At 32.9% G+C, this 26,714-nt stretch overlaps 2 protein-coding genes across 4 annotated transcripts in view; both read right to left on the minus strand.

Moving 5' to 3' along the window:
* Positions 1-26,714, minus strand: part of LOC144839464 (uncharacterized) — a 181,781-nt gene that overhangs the window by 83,364 nt on the left and 71,703 nt on the right. The gene's annotated exons all lie outside the window — the stretch shown is intronic.
* LOC144839467 (leucine-rich repeat flightless-interacting protein 2-like) lies at positions 103-25,041 on the minus strand. Of its 3 annotated transcripts, XM_078694834.1 has the most exons (13): positions 24,889-25,041; positions 23,690-23,842; positions 19,780-19,866; positions 16,759-16,812; positions 16,294-16,341; positions 12,362-12,472; positions 11,405-11,575; positions 10,563-10,655; positions 9,586-9,768; positions 8,631-8,751; positions 7,922-8,001; positions 7,665-7,769; positions 103-3,534 (listed from the first exon to the last, which is right to left on the minus strand). In XM_078694834.1, exons 2-13 carry the CDS (start codon positions 23,819-23,821, stop codon positions 3,421-3,423), a joined length of 1,299 nt encoding a protein of 432 aa, XP_078550960.1. In that variant the 5' UTR covers positions 23,822-23,842; positions 24,889-25,041; the 3' UTR covers positions 103-3,420. The 3 variants fall into 3 exon arrangements, with proteins under 3 accessions (XP_078550960.1, XP_078550961.1, XP_078550962.1); XM_078694835.1 differs by lacking the exon at positions 16,294-16,341; XM_078694836.1 differs by lacking the exons at positions 23,690-23,842; positions 24,889-25,041 and adding an exon at positions 20,120-20,424.

The raw sequence follows: 26,714 nt of genomic DNA on the forward strand, positions 1-26,714 counted from the left end.
TTCATGATGATGATTTCATTTGTATATCCTTGACTTCTAAGGGGGAAAATCAAAAGACATAAAAGCTCGAAGCAAAATACTAAAACTATTATAACAAAGACAATTTTTCTGGCAATTGGTTTATTGCAGACAGATAAGAAAAAAACATCATTTCAATTTTCCCTAGTCTATTTCATATAACAATTTGTTTAATACAAGCGGAAACATTTCATATGTTGCTGGTTGCCATGGCATTAATACATGTAAATAAAAACTACCATTACCTCTGAAAATATAATTTTACAAAAATTATAAAATTAAAATATATATTTATACAGTTCATCTGATATCTTTAAAGTCAATAAAAAAAAAGATGAATAATGGTCATTACATATTTAATTTTAAAATATAAATTATCAATAATGCAACTAGTAATATCAATTTAAGCTATCTTTATGTCTCATAATTAATAAAGTAATATAATTGTTCAGTGACGGATTCATTAGATTTTTGGCTGAATGTATAGTATTACGAGGTAAAGCAAAGCAGGGGGTACAATAGGTAGCGCTAGCGGTACAATGGGTAGCGCTAGTGGTACAATGGGTAGCGCTAGTGGTACAATAGGTAGCGCTAATGGTGTGCGTTTCCCCCTTTGACAGCTAAAATGAAATTATTAACTACTTTTTGAGAATTTTTGACAGACTATTAATATTTATGTTAGAGATCCGTCATTTAAAAATATTGGATCCGCCCCTGTAAAGTTATTAGTGTGAAAATTAGGGGGAATGGCGTAAAATTTAACACGGTGTTATACCAAACCATAACAAAATATTTTAACCTAAATAAAAAAAAACCAAGCAATGTATAAAACATTGGCAGTTAATTTGAAAATCTTATAAACAATTGTGTGTTGTTATTAGCATTACGGTTCAACAATAGATTTATTAAAAGTAATTTACAAAAATATGATTACAAATTATTAATCAGAATAAAAGTATTAACTATTTCAGTATATAGAAAATAGAAGAGAATGGACCAGAGGTAAAGTTTAACAGGTATACACAATTTGGTTCATTATTCAGACTCAAATATAAATACCCAAATGTTGTTTATGTACAACATGTTTACCGTTTCTTTCAGTTTAAATTTTTGATACATAATATTTTTGTAGGTTTTCCCTTTTTAGAATAAACTGGAGATTTCATAAACGTAAAAAAACTATAACAAAACATAAAACTATGTATACTGTATATTTGAGTTCACAAAAAAATTATGAAAATTGTTTTTTAATTTTGGTATGGTTGTGGAGGGCAATTAAATCAATTTTTTTTATCTTATTTAATTCTTATTAATACAATTGTTTATCTTGGTCAATCTATAGAATTATTAACATTGATATAAAGAGTATACTGATGTGGATACTATAGTATATGTTTATGAAATGAATGAAATATATACCATTTAATTCTTAATAATTTGTGACATATTTGATATTTAATATTTAAGTTAAAGTACCACTTTCATTTGTAAAGAATTTCTATAACTATTTTGCACATTTAACAAAAACCATTTTTGCATTTATGGTCAAGCCACAGCCAGAATATATTGCTTTCAGTTTGTAAACAATTTTAATTATGTTCTGTGTTTTTCAGATGGGAAAAAAGTTAAAGCTCATATAAAACATTTTTCATTTCATATTCTTGAAAAAACACTTCAGACTATAAAAAAAACCCACAAAATTTAATGATTAAAAAAAAATTTAAACAAATATTTTAAGTTTTTTTTGTATATAACCATAACTGGTATGGTATGAATTGTATAAGTCATGTCTTATGCTTGTATACTAGATGTTAAAAAAACAAGTATCAATTGGGACATTACACTTGCATTCCTACAACAAATTAGGGGTTATACTGTACTTATTTTTAGTCATAGTGTCTCTGTGAATAAGAGAGATAAATAAATATATATATGACAATTGATAGTATTTATGCTAACCTTTTTTAAATCATTTCAAAAAAATGGAAAAAAAAACTTAAATAGCATTTTAAATTACAAAAAAAATCTACCTTTGTTCTTTATACATTCTAAAATTTCATACACATTTTTTCACCACAAACCAATCTTATTATTAGACTTGTTTATTTTTTTTATTAGTGAATTTTTTATCATCAAAAACATTCAAATACAGTAAAAAAAAAACTTACGAATCACAGTCGTACGTAAATAAATAAGTTTGTACATTAATGTGTTTGCATGGCAAAGAAACATTGTTGAAGTAACATTTGCAGTACACCATGCGATTCATAAAAAGTTGAAAATGTTTGGTTGTTATCTAGAAGAAGTTATATTTGTTACTTACGTAATATCCTAATGTTTACATTTGAATTATGAAATAGAAGAAAACTACAAATTATTAGTACTACACACAACTACAATCATTTGTCATTCAGGTTGCTTTTTATGTATTACACTACAGAATTGCTGTACAAAGAAGCCTACTGTATTCCTTACTCCATGACCTGCACTTCAGGTGGCAGCATACACCATGACCTACATTTGCCTTTATAAAGGACAACTGATGACCTTTTACATTTGGTCATGTTGCTTTTATACAAATAAAAATACTTTTACCAACAACTGATACAATTGGCCAAGAAAGGATGAAACTAATCAAGCATGAAGCCAGAGGAGGTTCATGGGGTTCTAACAAATCCACTTTGTCCTGAAGTTCCCTTTAAAACTAGAGACCAACAGTGGAAGAAATGGTAATATATTTAACTCATGAGAATTTTTTTTACCAATTCTACATAAGCAAATGTCCTTTTTGAAAAAAAAAAACAGGAAACCCCATCTAACAATCCTGTGCCTACGGGCATGATAAATTCATATTATGATTGTGGGGATCAAATTGTATACTTGTAAGACAAACAATTATACGAAATTAACTGTGTGAAAAGTTTCCATTGTGAAGAGGATTGGGCAGAATAGAGGGAAGAATTCCTGTATTATCCGTGCATCTTCAATCAGTAAAAATTTGGCAGTTGACTCAGTTGAATTTGGCAAATTCCGCTCTGACTGTTGCATTATGGGAGATTGGTTGACAAGTGCAAGCATGGTCCTCTCTTGTCAAGATGTACAGTATTATTCTAATCTCCATAGTAAATGTGCCTCTTGCATTACTGATAAGTAGACACAGACTGTATTTAACAGTGTATATTGAAAAAAGGTATTTAAACATTTAGAGATTTTGACTATATTTCACTCCCATCTTCTTGCAGAATGTGCTTCTTTATATTAGGCCTACTTATACCAAAAAGTGTATGTTCACAGCGCAATTCAATCCTTTGGCTCCTATGGCTTTTTGATTAGCAACTGTTTAGAATGGCATTATCTTTAAGTACTACTTTAAACAATATTCCGCATACAATGACAATATTACTAAACCTCTGCTACTGCTGTGGTAATCCGCACTTGGCGAAGTTTTTCTAACCGTTTTTTTAGATGGCCTTTTTCTGTTTCTAATTCTTCAACTTGATCTCTAAGGGTACGGTTCTAGAAAAAAATCAATGAGACCAGAATATTAATATAAATATTAACATAAATATCATTATATTCTAGGCTTGAGTATTGTACAATAATGTACTGTTGCATTGCCAAAAAGGCTTAAAAGCTGTGAAATGGCATTTTTTTGCACGATAGTACCCATTCAGTTGGGTTTCTACTCTAAGGAGTATATTAGTAAACAAGGTTCAATAATTTGTATTGCTTTAGATGTAGTAATGCTGGTTGCAAAGAACCCAATTTTTCATAACATAAATAGCAACGATGCAAGAGAGAAGCATACATGAAAAAAACCCAAATTGTGTACCATACTCTCATGTCTAATTACGCTAACCATGTAGGTAAATGTATATTGATATATTTTTCATTTAGAATAGAAGCAAAGAAAAATGCATGTTACTCCCAGAAGTGAGTGGATGGGGGAGGGTATAAAGGGTATATAGGGTATAAAGGGTATAAAGGGTATATAGGGTATAAAGGGTATAAAGGGTATATAGGGTATATAGGGTATAAAGGGTATAAAGGGTATATAGGGTATATAGGGTATATAGGGTATAAAGGGTAATATAGGGTATAAAGGGTATAAAGGGTATAAAGGGTATATAGGGTAATATAGGGTATAAAGGGTATAAAGGGTATATAGGGTATATAGGGTATAAAGGGTATAAAGGGTATATAGGGTATATAGGGTATATAGGGTATAAAGGGTAATATAGGGTATAAAGGGTATAAAGGGTATATAGGGTATATAGGGTATAAAGGGTATAAAGGGTATATAGGGTATATAGGGTATAAAGGGTAATATAGGGTATAAAGGGTATAAAGGGTATAAAGGGTATATAGGGTAATATAGGGTATAAAGGGTATAAAGGGTATATAGGGTATATAGGGTATATAGGGTATATAGGGTATAAAGGGTAATATAGGGTATAAAGGGTATAAAGGGTATAAAGGGTAATATAGGGTATAAAGGGTATAAAGGGTATAAAGGGTATAAAGGGTATATAGGGTATAAAGGGTATAAAGGGTATATAGGGTATATAGGGTATAAAGGGTATAAAGGGTATAAAGGGTAGTATAGGGTATATAGGGTATAAAGGGTATATAGGGTATATAGGGTATAAAGGGTATAAAGGGTATAAAGGGTATATAGGGTATATAGGGTATAAAGGGTATAAAGGGTATAAAGGGTATAAAGGGTATAAAGGGTATAAAGGGTATATAGGGTATATAGGGTATAAAGGGTATAAAGGGTATATAGGGTATATAGGGTATATAGGGTATAAAGGGTAATATAGGGTATAAAGGGTATAAAGGGTATAAAGGGTATATAGGGTAATATAGGGTATAAAGGGTATAAAGGGTATATAGGGTATATAGGGTATATAGGGTATATAGGGTATAAAGGGTATATAGGGTATAAAGGGTAATATAGGGTATAAAGGGTATAAAGGGTATATAGGGTATATAGGGTATAAAGGGTATAAAGGGTATATAGGGTATATAGGGTATAAAGGGTAATATAGGGTATAAAGGGTATAAAGGGTATATAGGGTAATATAGGGTATAAAGGGTATAAAGGGTATATAGGGTATATAGGGTATATAGGGTATATAGGGTATAAAGGGTAATATAGGGTATAAAGGGTATAAAGGGTATAAAGGGTATAAAGGGTAATATAGGGTATAAAGGGTATAAAGGGTATAAAGGGTATAAAGGGTATATAGGGTATAAAGGGTATAAAGGGTATATAGGGTATATAGGGTATAAAGGGTATAAAGGGTATAAAGGGTAGTATAGGGTATATAGGGTATAAAGGGTATATAGGGTATATAGGGTATAAAGGGTATAAAGGGTATAAAGGGTATAAAGGGTATATAGGGTATATAGGGTATAAAGGGTATAAAGGGTATAAAGGGTATAAAGGGTATAAAGGGTATAAAGGGTATATAGGGTATAAAGGGTAATATAGGGTATAAAGGGTATAAAGGGTATATAGGGTATAAAGGGTATAAAGGGTATAAAGGGTATATAGGGTATATAGGGTATATAGGGTATATAGGGTATAAAGGGTATAAAGGGTATAAAGGGTATATAGGGTATATAGGGTATAAAGGGTATAAAGGGTATATAGGGTATATAGGGTATAAAGGGTATAAAGGGTATAAAGGGTAGTATAGGGTATATAGGGTATAAAGGGTATAAAGGGTATATAGGGTATATAGGGTATAAAGGGTATAAAGGGTATATAGGGTATATAGGGTATAAAGGGTATAAAGGGTATATAGGGTATATAGGGTATAAAGGGTATAAAGGGTATAAAGGGTAGTATAGGGTATATAGGGTATAAAGGGTATATAGGGTATATAGGGTATAAAGGGTATAAAGGGTATATAGGGTATATAGGGTATAAAGGGTATAAAGGGTATAAAGGGTATAAAGGGTATATAGGGTATATAGGGTATAAAGGGTATAAAGGGTATAAAGGGTATAAAGGGTATAAAGGGTATAAAGGGTATATAGGGTATATAGGGTATATAGGGTATATAGGGTATAAAGGGTATAAAGGGTATAAAGGGTATATAGGGTATATAGGGTATAAAGGGTATAAAGGGTATATAGGGTATATAGGGTATAAAGGGTATAAAGGGTAGTATAGGGTATATAGGGTATAAAGGGTATATAGGGTATATAGGGTATAAAGGGTATATAGGGTATATAGGGTATAAAGGGTATAAAGGGTATATAGGGTATATAGGGTATATAGGGTATATAGGGTATAAAGGGTATAAAGGGTATAAAGGGTATATAGGGTATATAGGGTATATAGGGTATAAAGGGTATATAGGGTATATAGGGTATAAAGGGTATAAAGGGTATAAAGGGTAGTATAGGGTATATAGGGTATAAAGGGTATAAAGGGTATATAGGGTATATAGGGTATAAAGGGTATAAAGGGTATAAAGGGTATATAGGGTATATAGGGTATAAAGGGTATAAAGGGTATATAGGGTATATAGGGTATAAAGGGTATAAAGGGTATAAAGGGTAGTATAGGGTATATAGGGTATAAAGGGTATAAAGGGTATATAGGGTATAAAGGGTATAAAGGGTATAAAGGGTATATAGGGTATATAGGGTATATAGGGTATATAGGGTATAAAGGGTATAAAGGGTATAAAGGGTATATAGGGTATAAAGGGTATAAAGGGTATATAGGGTATATAGGGTATAAAGGGTATAAAGGGTAGTATAGGGTATATAGGGTATAAAGGGTATAAAGGGTATATAGGGTATATAGGGTATAAAGGGTATAAAGGGTATAAAGGGTATATAGGGTATATAGGGTATAAAGGGTATAAAGGGTATATAGGGTATATAGGGTATAAAGGGTATAAAGGGTATAAAGGGTAGTATAGGGTATATAGGGTATAAAGGGTATATAGGGTATATAGGGTATAAAGGGTATAAAGGGTATAAAGGGTATAAAGGGTATATAGGGTATATAGGGTATAAAGGGTATAAAGGGTATAAAGGGTATAAAGGGTATATAGGGTATATAGGGTATAAAGGGTATAAAGGGTATAAAGGGTATATAGGGTATATAGGGTATAAAGGGTATAAAGGGTAATAAAGGGTATATAGGGTATATAGGGTATATAGGGTATATAGGGTATAAAGGGTATAAAGGGTATAAAGGGTATATAGGGTATATAGGGTATAAAGGGTATAAAGGGTATATAGGGTATATAGGGTATAAAGGGTATAAAGGGTATAAAGGGTATATAGGGTATATAGGGTATAAAGGGTATAAAGGGTATATAGGGTATATAGGGTATATAGGGTATAAAGGGTATAAAGGGTATATAGGGTATATAGGGTATAAAGGGTATATAGGGTATATAGGGTATATAGGGTATATAGGGTATATAGGGTATAAAGGGTATATAGGGTATATAGGGTATATAGGGTATATAGGGTATATAGGGTATATAGGGTATATAGGGTATAAAGGGTATATAGGGTATATAGGGTATATAGGGTATATAGGGTATATAGGGTATATAGGGTATATAGGGTATAAAGGGTAATAAAGGGTAGTTTTTTTTATTACTACTTACCTCTCTGTTCAGTTTCCTTTTGTCCGATTTTAATTCTTCCTCTGTTTGTTCTGCCAATTCTTGGGATTGTTTATATCGTTTCACCTGACCTTCTAACCGTGAATTCTAAAACAATAATAAAAAGCAAACAAAAGTTGATGAAAAATAAACCACCATAAATTAATCTTCAATTACAGGATGGAAAACACATGCTTTCTGAACCAAGTGTCATATGAAAAACCATGGAGTATAAACTACAGGGTAATATGTGTACTTACAGTGCTTTCAAGGTTTGTGAGTTCCTGCTCGGCCTTTTGAAGTTTATATTTTATATCATTAACCTGTTTTGTGGCTTCTCCTATGAAGTAAAAAAAAAGTTTATGATGAATATGATGCCCTATTAAACATAGAGTATATCCTGCTACAGGTAGTACCAAGGACCTACCGTATACAAATATAATTTGGATGATAAGGCTTTCATTGGGCATGCTGCCTGATTATTCTAGTTCATCTAGGCATATTATATTATGTCCATTTCCAGACAGTAGGAAAACAGTACAGCAGACAAAGTTTTAATATTTTCTAAAACTATATACTGTACATATAAATCTACATTGCAATGACGAGGTGTCATATTGGCTAAATTAATAGAAATTAGATTCATTTCCAAAATGACAATATGAAACGTTGTTCATTCCTAAAATGTCAAAAAAAAACAGGAGAAAACAGGATCACTATACTTTTTTTTATAGTCAGTTAATTCCATTCACTACACTACACATTCAGACGTACTTATAACAAAGTATCTGGTAGTGACTATAGAATGGACCTGTGATAACAACGAGCCTTTTTCCTAAATGTTAATGCCTGTTTTTTCTTTTGGGCCCTGCTCGGGGGCCCCAGTAACCGCTGGGGCCCCCTAGGATAAGCCAGTGGGCGCTTATAGCCGTTATGCCACTGGATTGATGACTGATTGATTGAACTTACTTTGTATATCATATGCATTTATATCCGGTCCATTTGATAAAGGTGCTTGCGCTGTTCTCCTTCTTTCAGCCACCGCTACTTTGTCCCTTTCATTTTCTAAATCAATTTTAAGTAATCTAATCTATGAAATCAAAGAAAGCAAAAAAAATTAATCATACAGTTATATTGAATTTAGTTTTTACAATATAAAATCACAAAGTAAATGACCATAATAACTATATAACATACACAAATTTAAGGATAATAAACAAGATTTATTAAATTTTTTTTAATATAGTAAAAAATGTTATTCTGCAAAAGTATAAATGAAATTTATAAAAAAAAAAGTACATTGCAATTAAATATAAAATGAATGATGAATCTCAAACATCATACAAAATAAATTGAATATTTAGATTTAAATAATGAACACAAAAACTATTTAGAATGGTAATACAGTATGTATTTTATGACGACATAAAACTACTAAACATACCACAGTGATGTCTAAAAAAATTACTGTAATCTGATACAGTATGCGTCTTTTATATTGCCACATTCTTTAATTTTGTTTACACAAATTCCAGGAAAATCCATGCTTTTCAAATAAAACCTCATAATGAAGTCAGTAAACACACATTCACATTGCATTCTCAAAATAATACCTCTTCAATGTGCCATTAACCTCAGATAAAATAACATTGCACAGCTAAAAATAACTTTATAACATCAACAAAATAAACCATCTACCTTCAAAAGAATTTTTTATCTTATCAAAAAAATGATCAAAGGTCAACACTAAATAGTTGATTGAATTGGTAACATGGGATAGACAACAAAGTAATGTTTCTTATTAGCTCTTCTTTTATGCAAAGTTCATACTATAATGAACCAGCCCATGCCTTGATTGCAAATGTATGTTGTTAATTGATTGTAATGTTTTACTGCATGTAAGCACAGTATATTTTCAAATTACCTCTTCTAGTAGTTGTTTCTTTTCTTCCACAAACTTTTTAAGCCGCACATCCAGAGGACCTTCGCCAACCATTTCCAGCATCTCAGCTGCTTCTGGTGAAACCACAACTATTGCTCCTACTTTGTCTTTTAATTCTTTTTCATTTCCTTCACCGTTTTCTCCAACCAATATTAGACCATGTTCCTGAATAATTTATAAATAAAGGCTTTATATTTTGCACAGAAATGGTGGTACAAAAATGTAAAAATACTAAGTGTACATACAGATAAATGATTAAGAGCTGTAAGAAAATATTAAAATAAAAAAAAAGTGTCTGAGGGCTGTCATAGGCCTGAAGAGGGATGCCATTAATAAGGAGGGCTGGCATGTGTCTGAGGGGGATGCTATGTGTCAGAGAAGGGCATGCCATGTGTCAGAGAAGGGCATGCCATGTGTCAGAGAAGGGCATGTCATGTGTCTGAGGGGGAATGTCATGTGTCTGAGGGGGAATGCCATGTGTCTGACGAGTCCTGCCATGAATCAGAGGAGGGCTGCCATGTGCCTGACGAGTGACGCCATGTGTCTGAGGGGCGCTGCCATGTGTCAGATGAGGGGGGCTGCCATGTGTCAGAGGAGGGCATGTCATGTGTCTGAGGGGGAATGCCATGTGTCTGAGGGGGAATGCCATGTGTCTGACGAGTCCTGCCATGTATCAGAGGAGTGCTGCCATGTGTCTGACGAGTACTGCCATGTATCAGAGGAGGGCTGCCATGTGACTGAGGGGCGCTGCCATGTGTCAGATGAGGGCTGCCCTGTGTCAGAGGAGGGCTGCCATGTATCAGAGGAGGGCTGCCATGTATCAGAGGAGGGCTGCCATGTGTCTGACGAGTGCTGCCATGTGTCTGACGAGTGCTGCCATGTATCAAAGGAGTGCTACCTTGCATCTGCCGAGTGTTGCCATGTGTCTAAGGAGGGCTACCATAGGTGAAAATGATTACCTCTATTAGTTTGTCTCTCTGTTCTAACATTTCTCTAAGAATTGAAACCTCATTATGTAATCCTGCTGCTTCTCGTTTTTTAAACTCTAAATCCTGTGAATAAAATGACAAAACACAGTGATATTATCATTACGGAAATGCCAAATAAAATAAAAGTTTACATCATATCAATTTACAAAGTTAAATTTCTATTCATATCAACATTTTTAAATTTGTAGGAATACAATAGGGTTACCAGATACATTGACTCTCTGACTATCTATTAACTATTTCAATATGGTAATAATATAGTGGAAATACAATTCCAGTCATTAAGCTTTTGGTATTAGTATTTAATAATTGTAACCTTTGATGATACAGATTTTTCAAAATTGTATTTACTGTGTTGTCTACATGGTAAATTCACATTATAGCGGTGTGTGGCCAAGCGGTTAAAAACAGTGGAACTGTATACCTTGCCATATTAACATCGGCAAGAGTTCGAGCCTCACTCGCTCCATGGTTCTGGTGGTAGAACGAGTCTTTTCGGATATGGACTATAAACCGAAGGTCCAGTGTGGCTCATGTGCATGTGAACCTACAGTAATACATCTTTCGAGACGAGTAGGGAGTTACCCCGGTGTACTAGTATACACACAGCCACTGTCACTCATCAAGAGGATGATTGTCAGCATATGCTGTTTAGTTTCACCCTCTATAAATAAGGTGTAATAAAATAAAATAGCAAAGGTGTGGGGAAAAGTGAGTTTTACAAGTTTCTATTTTGTTACAGTGAAAAATAGCAGTCTGTCAATTGTGCAGTAGGGCACTAATACGTTCAGCTAATAATAACTAATACAAACCCTATGTTTATCTCGGGCTTCTCTTTGAATTTCATACATCATCTCCTCTTGCTCCTCTAGGGTATCTTTTAATATATCAACCTCTGCAACCAAGGCGGCTTTCTCATTGTCCATTTGTGCATTTGTCATCATAGCCTTTTTGTACTTTTCCTCTAATTCTGATATCGTTATCTGTATAGTAAAATTAGAACTTTTTTAAAACTTCAGTAATGCAGTCTACTGCAGCAGTTACTGCAGAAATGATTCAGGTGCATGGTCAGTGTATCGCATAGAGACACGGTATGGCCAAAAGAATAATAGCAAGCTTTCGTTTCAGAGGGTAGAAAAATGGCAAACGTTAAATTGACCAAAAACAGTTTGAAACAGAATGATGTATACTTATACGCAATTACTGTCTATCATCTACTGTCTTAAAATGAAAACCAGCTATTGAGTCATACTGGAACCAAAAGTTTCTTAATAATATAGGGTAAGAATGTCATCCATCAAAACTACTGTACTGTAAATAAACTGTATGTTAGAAAAAAACCAAAATAAGCACTAAGCCAGCTTGGAGACAACTTAGAATCTAAGAATGTAAGGCTACTTCACCTACAGTAGGCTAGGACAACACTCCATAAACTATGGGCGATGTCCTAAATTTGGGATGTGAAACAATTTTTATTTTTACCCAATTATAATGAAATTTCCAGGTACATATTCCTAAAAAATGACTCTTTTATATTAGCTTCATCGACATGTTGGTCCAGCTGGGTGGTTATGTCCAGGAACCAGATTTTAGGCTGCAAATTAAAAACACTGTGCTAGGGCAACAGGCTTTGTTTTAAGCCTGATTTTTTGTGTAGTTAGACTAAAGACTTAGGTTTACGACCTAGTTTATTAATAGTCACCCCTGGTCTTCACACTCACAGCCAGATCAGTTAGAATCTGACTTCTAAATCTTGCATTACCACATACCTTCATTGTACTCTGATCCTGGTCGGTGGAGTCTATACTCCCTCGTCTTGATGATGACGGACTAGCCGATGATGCATACGACGACACAGAAACTGCATGTTTGACAACTGGCTGTAAACAACAAACAACAAACAAAATCAACAGATGGTTATAAACACAGCAAATCACAATTGACAACTGAATATTATTTGCATTATAATAATAATAAATATGATAAGCCATATGGTTTCAGAACTGTATGGGTCATAGGTCAAGATTTTCTTGGTAATCATGTTTGTGACTCCTTTATTGAAAAATCAGTACTATCAGCATAATTTGATCATAAAAGTTGATAAATATTATTAATGTTAAGCTCTGTCTACACTATCAAACTTTACGAGAAACAAAATATGATGTGCCCATATATGGAAATGATGATATCATATCACTGCCATGCCACATTTGGGCATATCACTACCATATTTGGGCAGATCACACTTTTTTTTGTCAAATGTAGTTTAATAGTGTAGACAGAGCTTTAAACTAGGCCTTTGTAAAATTCACAGGACAATTTTTGTTAAAAATTAACAAAGAATTGAGTGGGTGGAATACAAGATAACACATTCTAAGAATGTTAACACTGATAAGAACAGGACAACATTAAAAAGCTTTATGAAAGACCCTATTCTATTTTCCCTATGCCCTATTTGCAAAGGAAGGGGATAGCCTGTGGGAATTGATTTGCATAATAAGAAATAACATTTGCACCTTCAAAATATACACTGTGATAATCTTACATTTTTTTAAAACAAAATTATCTTAACACCATGCATCAAATAAAAAGTTAAGTGCAAATCTATTTTTAAATTTAACCCATTCTCAAATTAATAATTGTTAATATAGCCATTATAAAGTATAAATTATTTAGCATTTTGTGTAAAGGTTATGTTAAAAGTCAATTATTCAAGTGAATAAACAGACTTTAATGTATAAATTAGTCATGCAAATTTGATTGAAAGCTTCTTATTAAAAAAAAAATTAATAGAGTTGATTTAAATGTTTCACTGTACGTTTTATAAGATACCAGTTTATGGTTGTTTGTGATAAGGTCAAAGGTCATTTATATGGTTTTTTAAAGAGCTCTTATGAGGCCTGTTTTTACCCTAAGCTCCTTTCTTTGGGATTCTATAGAAACAAGTACAGTACCAGTGAATGTTATCGTTAATAAATATTAATAATATCGTATTAAAAAAAAATAAATGTTGAAATACAGTACATAGCATTATTATGTCAGTATTCAAGCCAACCTAGATAATTTAAAGATGTATTGTCCCTTTGTCAAATTCTAAAAAAAAAAAAAAAAAGATTTCGAAAAAAAAGTGGGTCATTTTGAAGTATCATAATAGTTATTAACTTTCACCAAAAATTAGTGGGAAAAAAAATCATTTAACTGAAATACAGACGTTTTTTGGTTCAAAAAATAACTTTGACTTCCAGTCAAAGTTTTCGATCAAAACTCATAATGCAACGGGCTTATTTGGCTACTCTGTATGCATAATCATAAAACTTCCTCGCGATCTGTGTGAAAACACCTTCTCAACCGTGACGAGTTGTAAACAATCCTAATTAGCATCATGCATAATGTATACTCACGGTTTGAAATCTTTGTTTACTTTTTCAATTTCGATTTTCCAGACGAAATGTTATCAAATTAATTTAGCTGTTAATTACGTAAAATTTTTGTTTTTGGCTCGAATTTTCGACTTAAAGTGAATAACTTTAATATTACTTTGATATGGCCAATTTAAATTTAGAATATTTTGACCTTCATTTTTTGTGTTTCAAGGGACAATACATCTTTAAGCAAGTAATTTTTTTAATTGAAAGCTATTGTAATTAATAAATGTGAAAAGTGTAAAAAATGCATAAGACTATAATTATAAGTATGTGAGCATCAATTAAAAAGCTAAAGCTGAAAGTTAAAAGGATTATTTAAAAACTTGTAACAGTTTTATAATACATGATGATAAATGATCTCTTTTCATTTTAGATTCCTGAAATACATAGTAGCCTTCTAGCAATGAACAAGAAATACAATCATAATTGTTAGGAGTTTATATTGATCAGTTACCATAGCAACACTGCAGGAATAATATAAACGGAGTATAGTGTTGTCTGTTCAGCACCCTTGACAATAATAGTTTAATACAATCCGTATTGCATGAGTACTATTTAGTAAGTTAGCTATCCAGGCTTCCCAACTCACCATCTCTCAACCCACCCACTTCTAAAGTCCAGCCTTCATCCTACTCCTCCTACCATACTTCATTCCATACAGTATAACCATCATGGCTTGTCCCCCAAAATAACAATTCACAAAACTAAAGCAGTAAGAACTTTTCTATATTTTTTTTTTGAAACTTTGAAACTACTGCTTGAGCACACGATTCTAAGTTCTGTATCTTTGCATGACATACATACAGTATGTGCAGTATCAAAGGAAAATTCAGAATCTCATGTGTATCACATGTGGTGTCTGTATCATCATCATGGAAGGTTAGGTTAAAGGTTAGGTTCGATGAGACAGACATGAAACACATGAGAGTAAGATGACTATATAACAATAATATTGAACATTTATAAAGCGCTCTACCGGAGTCTCACAGCGCAACATGAAAAGAATAACTATATTGAAATAGGTGAGTTTTCAGGAGTATGATACTGGGCAAATTTAGATACAGTACAGAGAATCGGGTGGCTTGAGTTAAGTTAGACATTTGACATGCGACAAGTTCAACAAACAATATCTAACTGATTTTTCCAGCAATTATCTTTTATTTTAAAATCTGCATTTAAAGTGGTTTAATATTGTTAATAAGGCGTTTATCCACATCCGTTAGTTCTGCATACCAAGTTCATTGCAAATTCAACTCCATCCAATTTTCTAAATTTAACACATTTCCAGATTGATTTGAACTATTGGGATATACAGTAAGTTGAAATGAGAAAAGCCATGTTTGTGTGATGGCAATAATTAAGGATATGATAATTATTAATAATTGCTTAAAAAGTGGTTATTGAAAGTAAAAAATAAAGATGCAATAAAACCTTTAAGCTGCTTTTACATTGCGCCCGGATTCGGTCCGGTGCCCTGAGAAAAATATTGTGGAAAATGGGTTCACTGTGGTAAAGCATAAGATCGTTCACACCATATTCATACGATTTTAATCCGTACCTAATTCCAAATTGATTCTGAATTCGAAACGATGGATCAAGAAGCTATTTGTTTGCTGAAATCGTACGATTTTTTTCGTTTGACCAATCAATGAATAACCTTGCTTGACAGTGGATAAAGAAATTTGTGTTCGATGTGCTCGATGAAAGCGCATTCGATCAATCGCAATATTTTCCTCAGGGCGCCGGAGTGAATCTATTCAAAGGTAAACTTTCCCATGAAATGAACAAGAGGCAATATTATATGTTGAATTAAATTGAATAAAGGTGGTGCATGCAACAACAAAAAAAATATTTTGAATGCAAATGTTCATATGTAAAGGAAAAGTAAAAGAAATGTTGAATACTACAGCCAACTCCTTTTCAGGTAACATCCCTATTAAGGGGACACTTTAGATATCAGGCTGTCTTCTTAATAGAGGTTATACTGTAATTGGTTTGGTAATTGTATAAAAATGTTTTTTTCATAAAGAATTTTTTTATATAAAATCATAATGACTTTGCAAAAATGAGTCTCCAATATCAGTTTAGAAAAGATGCTAAAGAGTATGCCACTGCTATAGAAAGATTTAAAAAAAATAAAATTTAGAACTAATTAATCAGTCATGGAATGTGAATTAGTTAGTCACTTAAACTGTAATCATTTAAGAAACATGTAAAGAATTTGGATGGAGTTTAATTTGCATAATATATGAACTTTGACCAGTTGATAAACTCACTATTTCTTGGGGACCATCTGGTTCTGCACCTCCTGTTTTATCAAAAGCCTTCAAAGAAAATTAATTCTTACATAATCTACTTTGGAAAATGTTAAATAATGTAAAATAAATTTAAATCAGATTGTTAATGAATCAAATATTTCAGTTATTAAAAAAAGTAAAATATAATGATAAAACTACGTACGGGTTCATGTCAAATTTATTCTAATGCAGTTACTGCAGGAAGCTACAGTACATTTTGTTAATTAATTAACTGTTTATTACCAGTAACTGCCTCACAAATAAAATCATCTGCCAAAAAAATGTATTTACTGCAGTAACTACAGTAGACTGATTTCAACATGATCCCTAATTGTGTATAAAACAAAAAATAATGACAATACAGTTTATATAAAAGAAACAAAACAAATGCATGTGTATGATAAATTATTATTGTTTTAATTGCATCATCTGTTTTATACTTACAATTCTTTTTTCTCCCTGGGCCTTCTCAAATTCTTTATCCATTGCATCTTCAGCCTGTTTAATAAAAGATTATAATAATAAGTAATTTGATCAGCTTTATTTGTGGATATGATGAAAGAGAGTAAAAACCAACAGCATTCCCATTTTACTATAAAGATAAAGTCTTATGATCAACAATAGGAGTGATTTATTTCACAAAGATAAAAAGTGAAACTAGATTGAGAACAACAATCAATATAAAATAAAAAGAAATATTTCTGAAAATATGTCTGCTTAAAAAAAAACGAGGCAATTACAGTACATAGCAACCTTTCCTGCTTAGCTGTGCATCACTTTTACTGTGTACAGTAAATTAAAACGATCATTGTATATTTTAAGAATTTTACAAAGATTTTTTTTTTTTTGCCATCAAAACTAAAGTTGTTACTGTTAATACAATACATTGTTTTTTCATACAGTTAGTATTAAGCTCTGTCTACACTATCAAACTTTATGTATAATGGACATGATGATGTCATATCACTGCCATATTTGAGCATATTATCACTACCATATTTGGGCACATCACATTTTTTTGTCAAACTAGTTTGTTAGTGTAGACAGAGCTTTACACACCAACATCAAATGGCGATCATCAGATTCAATCTGAAAATGTTAGTGTTGCGGGATTCCATCCTCTAATGTTATTATAACATTGTTACTCATGATAAATTAACCCAATATCCTCTTTGCAAATGATGTGGGAAAAACCCAAGAAAGCTAGCAATAACACCCAGTGTTGATGAAATGGTAGAATTTGATCTATGAATTATTTCATCATGCCAACTATTAATGTAAAGTTAATCACATGCTTCACTTCATGTATAGGCATAATGTTATCAAGACAGTTTCATGTTTATCTCACTTATTATATGAAGTAATTGTAAGGGTGTGGCGCAGTGTGTTGGACGTTCGACTACTGATCGTGAGATCGAGGTTCGAATCCAACTCTCACCGCATTGCTTGAATCCTTAGGCAAGATACTTTACTTACGCTTGCCTCTCTCCACCCAGGTGTATAATTGGGAACCCGGTTAGATCAAGACACAACTTTGCACTGATTACTAGCTGCATTATGGGAGTATGTTTCCATAGGTGTTTGATCAGGAAAATGACTGGGGTAATAATGTTCAGCGCTTAGAGGTTTCACAACATTAGGCGCTATATAAATCCAGGATATTATTATTATTATTTTTATTATATTAAGTAGTGCTTGTTATGTTGGTACCATTTTTTGTCAACACTGATGATTTATTTTTATACTTTCTTGTGTAACTAAATTTTTCTAAATATATACAACATACAGTACTGTATGATTATGATCCAACTAATAATATGAACCGAACTTCTTAAGGCCAATTGAGACAGCGTCATACGACAAGGGCCAGACGTACTGTCTTGAATCGTTGGTGCTGTCTGAGTCAAGTCATCTTGAGTTAGCGTGGGGTATGGTCGCGAGAACGTTTTAACATGTTCAATTTTTTCCCGACAAGACAACTTGTCGGGCCTCGTACGACACTGTCTGAGTTGGCCTTTAGAAGGTTAGGTTGTAAGTAGTTGTCAGGGAGGTAGAGTTACTACATTTGCAGTTAAGTGGAAGGGGAACATTTCTTAAGGTCCAAATAACACTGGCTGAAGAAGATCCTGCAATTACTGCAGTACTTTCACATTGTGATTCCGGTGACCTCAGGCTCATTTTCAGTGACAATTCAAGAATTTTGTATCAATTTTTATTTGTCAAGATGATTCTCGGTCCACAGAATAATAATAAATAATCTCTGTACAGAATAACTACACATGATTGAAACTTCGGTTTATGCACTCCATTGTCTTAAATAAACTATCACTAGCACAGCGAACTTTTCCATTATAAATAGTAACCACTGTCTTCAAAACAATTTAAGGAGAAAATTATCATATTAATATATTATGAATGATAATACCAAGTGTTGAAAAAATAAAACATTCAGGTCGATATTCAACACAATTTTAAGAAATAGTCAATTTGAATTATAATAATATAACTTTTCATCTTTTGAATTCTTCCCTGGTAATTCCTATGAAATCAGCTTTTCAGAAATGACTAATATTGAATACTGACTGTGACATCAAATTTTTTTTAATAAATAAATTCATAAATAGTTACCATGTTTAATTATTTATATGACTAATATAATATTTGTTTATTGTAGGTCAAGGATAATTATTAATTTGTAGTAAAATGTATAAATATGTTGTTAAGTTAATATTATTAGAGCTGCGGATATACAATATGCACATTTCACTAGTATTTAGTCTTCAATATTTAGCAAAAAGGGCATGATCATGAGATGAGACAGGATCGTACCATCTATTCTACAAAAACCTGCCGAGACACAGGCATTCAACGGCACACACAGAGAACAACCAACCACAGACGTCACAGTAAATGTATTTTTCATGATCTTTTGTAAAATTAGTACACAGTTAAAATTAGTGTGTTACAAACTTTTAAGACATAATATTATTACCTGTATTAGAATAATTTAGGTTGTTTTATAGAGGATGTTAATTTTTAAATTGCTGGTGAAATTTTTTTAAATTGTTGTGATGTATTATCCAAAATAAAGGAAATGAATGAATTAATAATATTAAGTCTACAAACGTCAGCCACACGTTTAGAAGCGTGTGATTACTGATATTTTCTACACAGAGGGCTGGTAAAAAGTGGGCCTGATGATGATGTACTGTAGTCTACAGTACAGTGATGATTAATTTGGTCCCTGTTTTTAACTGGACATTTAAATGCCTATAGTAGTATAACAAATTACATTTATATACTAATAGTCTACAATGTCAACAACAATCGATTAAACATATTGTGTGTTTCCTAGCTAAGCCGAACAAACCAGTCAATTCCATGAGACAGTCAACCTGCTATTGTTATGCTGTGTGGCTATCAGTGATGATATCACAAAATAATAATATGCGTACTTATACCAACCTCTTTTTGTTGTCGTTCTAGCTCTCGCATTCTAATATCCCGAGCCTCAGCTCTGGCTTGTCTTCTTGCAGCCAAGCGAGCCTCCGCCTAGAGTAAACAAAAATCAACAATCAAACAAAAGTTTATAGATCAGGAAATAATACATTAAAAAAAAAACAATCCTGACTTAAATATTCCCTATTGACTTCAAATTCAAATAGTAGCATCATTAACATATCACTCGGCGGCAATATAAACAATGAATTTACATTATAAAGTGAAACTAGGCAATCAATTCTATACAATACAATGTAAAACAGACAGGTATTAAAAAAGAAAAACCTGTTTATTTTCAACGTACCTTTGACCCGAATAGGTAGCTGAGTAGAAAGTCTTTGAGAAAACACATACTGTACTTACTACTAACAGTACTACTAGTTAGTAGCAACTTATAAAATCATTTTATGATAGAATCATACTACAAGCTGATATCAATCATACTTTAGTTCCTGGTCCCAACAGGAAACATGTAATCCAAAACAGAAACCGATTCCGAGCTATATCTAGCAAGTATCGTTCATTTTTAGATGGCCAATCAACATACAACAAGTCCTATACAACTGTGTAGTGTAATCGGCTAATGTTTCTTTAAGGAAATTAGTTTATTTAGAAGCTATTTTTTTTTTATTCTCATGTTGATCGCTGCTAATTGTACTGGTACAGGATTTGTGAGGTTTTTTATAATCGTAAAACCGTGTGCTAATATACCAGCATGAGTCAACAGGTTCATAGATAGGTCTCTGTGTTGACATGGTATCACTGGTAAGGATTGTGGTAACTTGTTGAATTATGGGCATTGGAGGAGTCAATCAATGGGCATAAGTAGTAATATGCTTTTACATGTGTACTGTATACTGCAAATTACCATCATAGGTCAAACAGGTTTATGTCTCTGTGTTGACATATCAAATGGTAATGATGTTGGTATACTTGTTGATTGCACACACATAGATATAGTTGTACAGGCATTGATACAGTGTCAATCAATGGTCAGCACAGTCTAAAGGCAGAGGGCATAATCTATTTGTTAGGCATGACCTCATGTCTTTCTTTCCATGGTTCTGTTGGTACAGTACATGTACTATAACTGTTTTCTTGGATAATAATTGTAAATTTAGCTTTATATACTGTGTGCACTTCAAACTAAAGTAACTTGGTTTTGGTATCCTCATATCAACATGTAAGTTGTATCCACTACGGTAGGAACCTCTGTTGAGGACCAGTATGGCTGCCAAGACCATGACCACGAGAAGCATAGAAAGGTTAAAGTACAATCCACTCAAGCACTCATATCTTTACAAAAAGCACTATAAGTGCTGCATAATCTAAGCCCCTAATTTTGTTTAAAACAAAAATATGTATTTTAAGAGAAAAACTTTTTTTTATGCGGTTTAAAATGTGGAGTATTACAGATTTTGTGTAGCTTCACAATAAAATTTTTTGTTATGAAAAATGGTACAATGAAGCACAGTCCACAGTGACTTCAATTACACATTTTCTATTGTACTTTTTAAACATACCAAAGTGTCCTATCTCAAATATCAAACTCACAAGCTGTGCTCACCTGTGCATTGAAAAGTTTGAACATTGCTTTGAACTTTATATAGCACATTTTCCACTCAAAATAAACTGATGTTTTATAGATTTATTTAAAACTTACATACAGTATTACACTGTACACTGTATAAAGTTAATGTTTAATTAATACATTTTTAACTACTGCAGGCCTTGTGTTTTAAGGCGAGCGAGTGCGATCACTCACCTAACACACTCCTTGAGGTGTGCGATTTACAACACGTTTAAATTTGGTAAACTTCTACACACCAAAATACAAACAGCACATCTACAGCATCCCTGAATGTATTGAGGAGTGCAATTTGTAGCACACCTATAATTTTCAAAATGCTACTGCTACTGTATACAACTGATTTACAAGATTACAAGATTTATCTTTTTTAAAACAAATTATGTATATTCTTTTTCTTTAAAAATTGCATTATCTAAAAATATATAAAATAAAAACTAGAACCTTGGAGAATCATTTAGCTCTGTAAATTGTAAACACACATGTTTTTCTAGTAATAGTGGACTGTGTAACTCCAAGAAATTCCCACTTACCATCCTTTGTGTTTTTTTTAAAGAAATAAATACTTTACACTTCAGGAAAAACAGAAAGTCTGGGGAAATTTTGTTTTCTCTTTTGAAGGATGCAATTACAACTCATGTCGCTAAAGTGATACTATAGAAAAAATTAAAATGACCAAAATCCTGAAGAAAATTATGGGAAGCACTATTGCTAAGCAGTAAAATTAATATCAGAATTATTGCAATTGTAATTGTACAAACAAAAACTAAAAATTTAAGTTGGCACAGTGTCTTTCACATTCAATGAGCAGTTTCTAACATTAACTAGATATTGTTTAACATAATGTGTCCCCAGACGTCTTTATTCAATGTCTTCTCCAGATGAACATTAATGATGACATTCTTAATAATTAATTTCAAAATGTGCATATTGGTGTTGAGAATTTAATGGTATACAGTAGTGTACAAGCTATCTATACCATCTGTCGTAGAATTATCTGTTCCGCATCAGTGGTCACTTATCTTCCACACAAATTCTTTAATATTTATTACTACAACTGTAGTGCAGTTCTATAAAATCTATAGTAAAAATATTTCAATTGATATTTATCTTTCTTTGAACTTGTTTTTTTAAATACTAATAACTACGAGAGAGCATACACATACGTTTGTTCGTAATACTCATTTTGACCGGAATTGTAATGTATTTTTTAAATAATAGCCAACAAAAATTTGACAGGATTAAATACCCTCTCACTCACATCGCCTAGTAATCATTAATAATTGACAACTTCATGCAAAATGAATGAAAAGGTTAGGTTTTCGTTTTCAACCTACCAACCGGAATGTGATTAAAACACATTATTGTTGATAGAACCTACAGTACATGCAAAGCTTAATTCAGCAAACACAGATTAAAATCCAATGAACTTCAATGAAAGTGATGTGGTTATTTTTATTGTAAAAACCCAAACAAAAAGGTACATCTAACAGATTATAGTTAAAGACCCGCTCCCTACGTTTTTTAGATCTAATTTAAGATCACAAACTATATGTAATGTAAAAATAATACTATGGTCCTATTGCGATAACTTTTGTCGTCTTTAAACGGTTAAAAATTTGAAAAATATGTCGATTCTAATAATTATAGCGGCCCGCTATAAATCCCAAAATGCATTGCGCGCGGATTGATATTTTTGCTTTTCTTCTGTAATTCATCCACTTTTCGATCGATCGTGAGGCCAAAACAAATGGAAGACTCCTGACTTTTCAGCGAAAATACCAGTTTTTTCCCAATTTGTATCAACGGAGCCTGGCAAAAATAGAAAGACAATTAATGCAGGAACTATACAACGTCAGACTACTGTAGGTATATAGCTAGCGTACGATGTTCGTACGTTACCGATGTTTACCAGCTAGGCCTACAAAACTAAGCCTAGCTAGGCTAGGCCTGAAGACCATCCATGAGAGGTCATTCGCCGCGAGCTACTTAGGTAGTGCATTGTTTCTCACTTTTTATCATAATTTACCACAAAACGTACATTTAAGACAAGGAATGACCTGGTTTAATGTTTTTAAAGTAATATATGTATTATTTTTACAAAACGTCATGTATTGTAGGGAAGGGGTCTTTAACTCAGACAGTTGATTTGATGTAATGTATTACTGTTAGAACCTTTATGGTGACACAAGCTTTTCCATGTTAAAATAAAGTATTTATTCATTTTTTATTATATTATTTGATGAGGCTCTGTAAAATGTTTAGAATCAAAAAGAAAAAACAAACCTCTTTTGCTATAGAATCTAATGCTTGATCTTCTACTGTATAAGCTCTAGATGTTCCACGTTCCCGTCTCCGACCTCCTGACCCCGGCTGACCTGGTGGAGGCGCTGTCGTGGTCGGAGATGTGGCCGACATATTGCGTGTCAGACTGGTGTACTAGAAAAAAACAGTTTGTAACACAATAAATCTTTCCTTTTGGATTGTTGAGGTGTACAGTATTATTAAGTATTGACCAGGGAGATTACTGTAATGTAAACCTAAAAACTACGCCCTACGCTATCTCAAGACGACTTGTAATTGTGTGGATTGAACTCAGAAAGTACCAACGAGTCAAGACATTTTGTCAAGCCTTGTTGTACGATGTTGTTTGAGTTGAAATTGTTTGTTTTTTGGATGATTTCTACCGATAATAAATATCACTGAATCTTGTGGAAACATATGTCTGTGACTGTGTGCAAAATATGGTTCTGCATAAGTTCATTTCTATAGGTAATACTAAATAGTGCAAAAAAATGTGCACTAAGGGCAGAATTCTGTTGCAATGTCTCACAAATAAAAATACATTTTTATTTATAATACTCTTTATTACTCCCGATCATGATACAGTGCATTATTCTATGGAAATGATACAGAATTATTCTCTATACTACTACTACTAGCTAGAGCAAGACTATGCTTATATACACTAACCTGCCTTGCTAGCATACCCCATCCCCCACTACTACTACTTTTCTACTAGGCTAGGCCTAGCTACAGTTATTATCAATTCAATCCAACATACATGCAGCAATGATGATGGATTACATTTTTTGTTCTCGAATTAAAAAAAACACTACAGTTACACACTACGGCACACGTTCGTAGCGTAGGCCTACATAACAGCAATATTATTGTCTATTATGGTTTTTATTGTCGGAATCAATAGCCAAGTGACAGAGTTTATTGACTGTCATTACAATTATCCTAGCTAGGCCTAGGCCCAGTCAATGAAAATCAAAAATAGGGTAGGGCCTTCGATGTTATCGGTCTCCAACGCCTTTTCAACGGCGAGAGCACTCATCTTCAATGTAATGAATAATGATCATCACTCTCACAGTCACAGCATGAACTAAAAAACTCGTCTTTCGACATAATTGAATGTATTGATGTTAACTCATCCTAGTGTAATTAAGCATATCAACAAATCAGAAATATATATTAACCTTAGTTATTTCCGCAAATCTTATTTCACAAAACCAAAACCATGTAAAGAATTATAATAACAAACTTTAGATACCACTTCAGAATATTTCATACGCACATTCCGGATTTTGCAACCAAAAACACCCTAATAAAAATAGCGGAAGTAAGTCACGCGCCCTCTATTTCATATTACTGGTTCCCGTCGTCGATATGTACGAGAGGTCCGGAGACAGATCGTGCAACTTTACAATTGTATAATGATATGATCCTACTGGTGTGATCTTTAATTTTGTTCGTATTGTAATGAGTTCAAGTTAATAATATTAGATTTAAAAAAGCTTATTCTTATCTAGTTATTTTGTCACCTTTCCCCTTGGACCAAACGCATATCTAACAGAAGAGCGATTCACATTGGTTATCCGAGGTTTTCTTGATAAAATCGGTGAAAGTCGACTAAGTTCCTTACTTCCTTCAACACCCATTATAATTTCTGTATAAATACAAGATATAACTAGTCATTTATTATTTAAGTAATCTATTGTGTGTCAATCGGTCGGTATACTCAATTGTGACTGCCCAGGCTGCAACCCGTCCGTCAGGAATCCGGCGGGACCACGGATTCGCCCCGCTACCTCCGTCAGTAGTCGATGTGTATCATAAGTGAGTCAGCCTGTCAGTTAGTCAACCACTGAGAGTAGAGAGACTTCCAGTTAAAAGTTAGACTCCCGGTTAGACTGTATAGAATGTCGTTACTAGTTCCGCCAGTCAGTCAATTGTGTCAAAAATTGTCACAATTTAAAAGCATTATATATATTATATATATAATGTCCCAATTGAACAGAGATGGTTTTTCTACTACCGTAACTTAGAAGTAGCCTAATATATAGTAAAATAGATTCCCCGTATATGACCTACCGTTAGATATTGTGTGTAAATTGTTGTAGGCCTACCAACCGCCGCTTCGTCACTGAAAAGTGGTTTCGAATCTGAAAATCGGATCACATTTTTTCCGATAATGTCAGAATTGAAACTATGACTGGTGATCGGTGATTATCGGATGTCCGACAAGGCACTCCAAGGCAGTTCCTCATAACGTCACTTGGTGAAAAAAACAATAGGATGGTCTTACTGTATACCGGTATTGTGGCCAGTATCAAATCCATGGCTAGGTAAACATTGCCAGTAAAAAAACGTTAATGACAATCCATTTGTGTACGTTGCTATAGAATATTGTTGTTAAATTGTTATTATTAATTTATAAAAAAAAATCATTCCATGAAGTGAGTATGAACCTTGACAAGCCTTCAATAATAACATGACAGAGACCAACCAACAATTGAGTTATAATTGTTATATCTCCATGAACCAACATTTAGGCATATCAGTGTGGTATCTGTGGTTTGAAATGTATAGAATTATAGACGATGGATGATTTAGCCTATACCTGGAAAAGGGGAAAGAGAGAGAGAATGCGAGTGGGGTATATGGGTGAGTTGCGAAATTGGACCATAAAATAATTTTCACTTTTACTTTTTTTATTAATTAAATTAATTTCATTTTTCTTTGATACATATCATAATCTTTAGAAAACCAGGTTTACCTTTTTTTAAATTGGCCAAAAAAAAATGTTTTTAAAAAAATAAAAAATGGTAGTATCAACCTACCGTTGTTGTAAGACCTACTGTTGTAAGAATTACAGATGTAGCAGCAGGCCTACCGTTGTAAGCCTACTACAGATGTAGCAGCAGGCCTACTCTTGTAAGCTTGCTACTGAATGTTGTTTAACCGTGGTATAGGTTACGCAACTTGTGGCTGTTTATTCTTTTCAAACAACCTCTGTACACTG

Source organism: Antedon bifida, chromosome 4 (genome assembly GCF_963402885.1).
Source record: "Antedon bifida chromosome 4, ecAntBifi1.1, whole genome shotgun sequence".
In the NCBI taxonomy this organism is placed as follows: Eukaryota; Metazoa; Echinodermata; class Crinoidea; order Comatulida; family Antedonidae; genus Antedon; species Antedon bifida.

What these genes read in the sequence shown, in the direction of transcription:
- LOC144839467 (XM_078694834.1), bottom strand. Translation starts at nt 23,821, where the DNA reads ATGTCGGCCACATCTCCGACCACGACAGCGCCTCCACCAGGTCAGCCG. An exon ending in TAGATTCTATAGCAAAAGAG is followed by an intron (nt 19,867 to 23,689) that starts GTTTGTTTTTTC and finishes TGTTTACTCTAG; the next exon opens with GCGGAGGCTCGCTTGGCTGC. An exon ending in CAGATGGTCCCCAAGAAATA is followed by an intron (nt 12,473 to 16,293) that starts GTGAGTTTATCA and finishes TGTTGTTTACAG; the next exon opens with CCAGTTGTCAAACATGCAGT.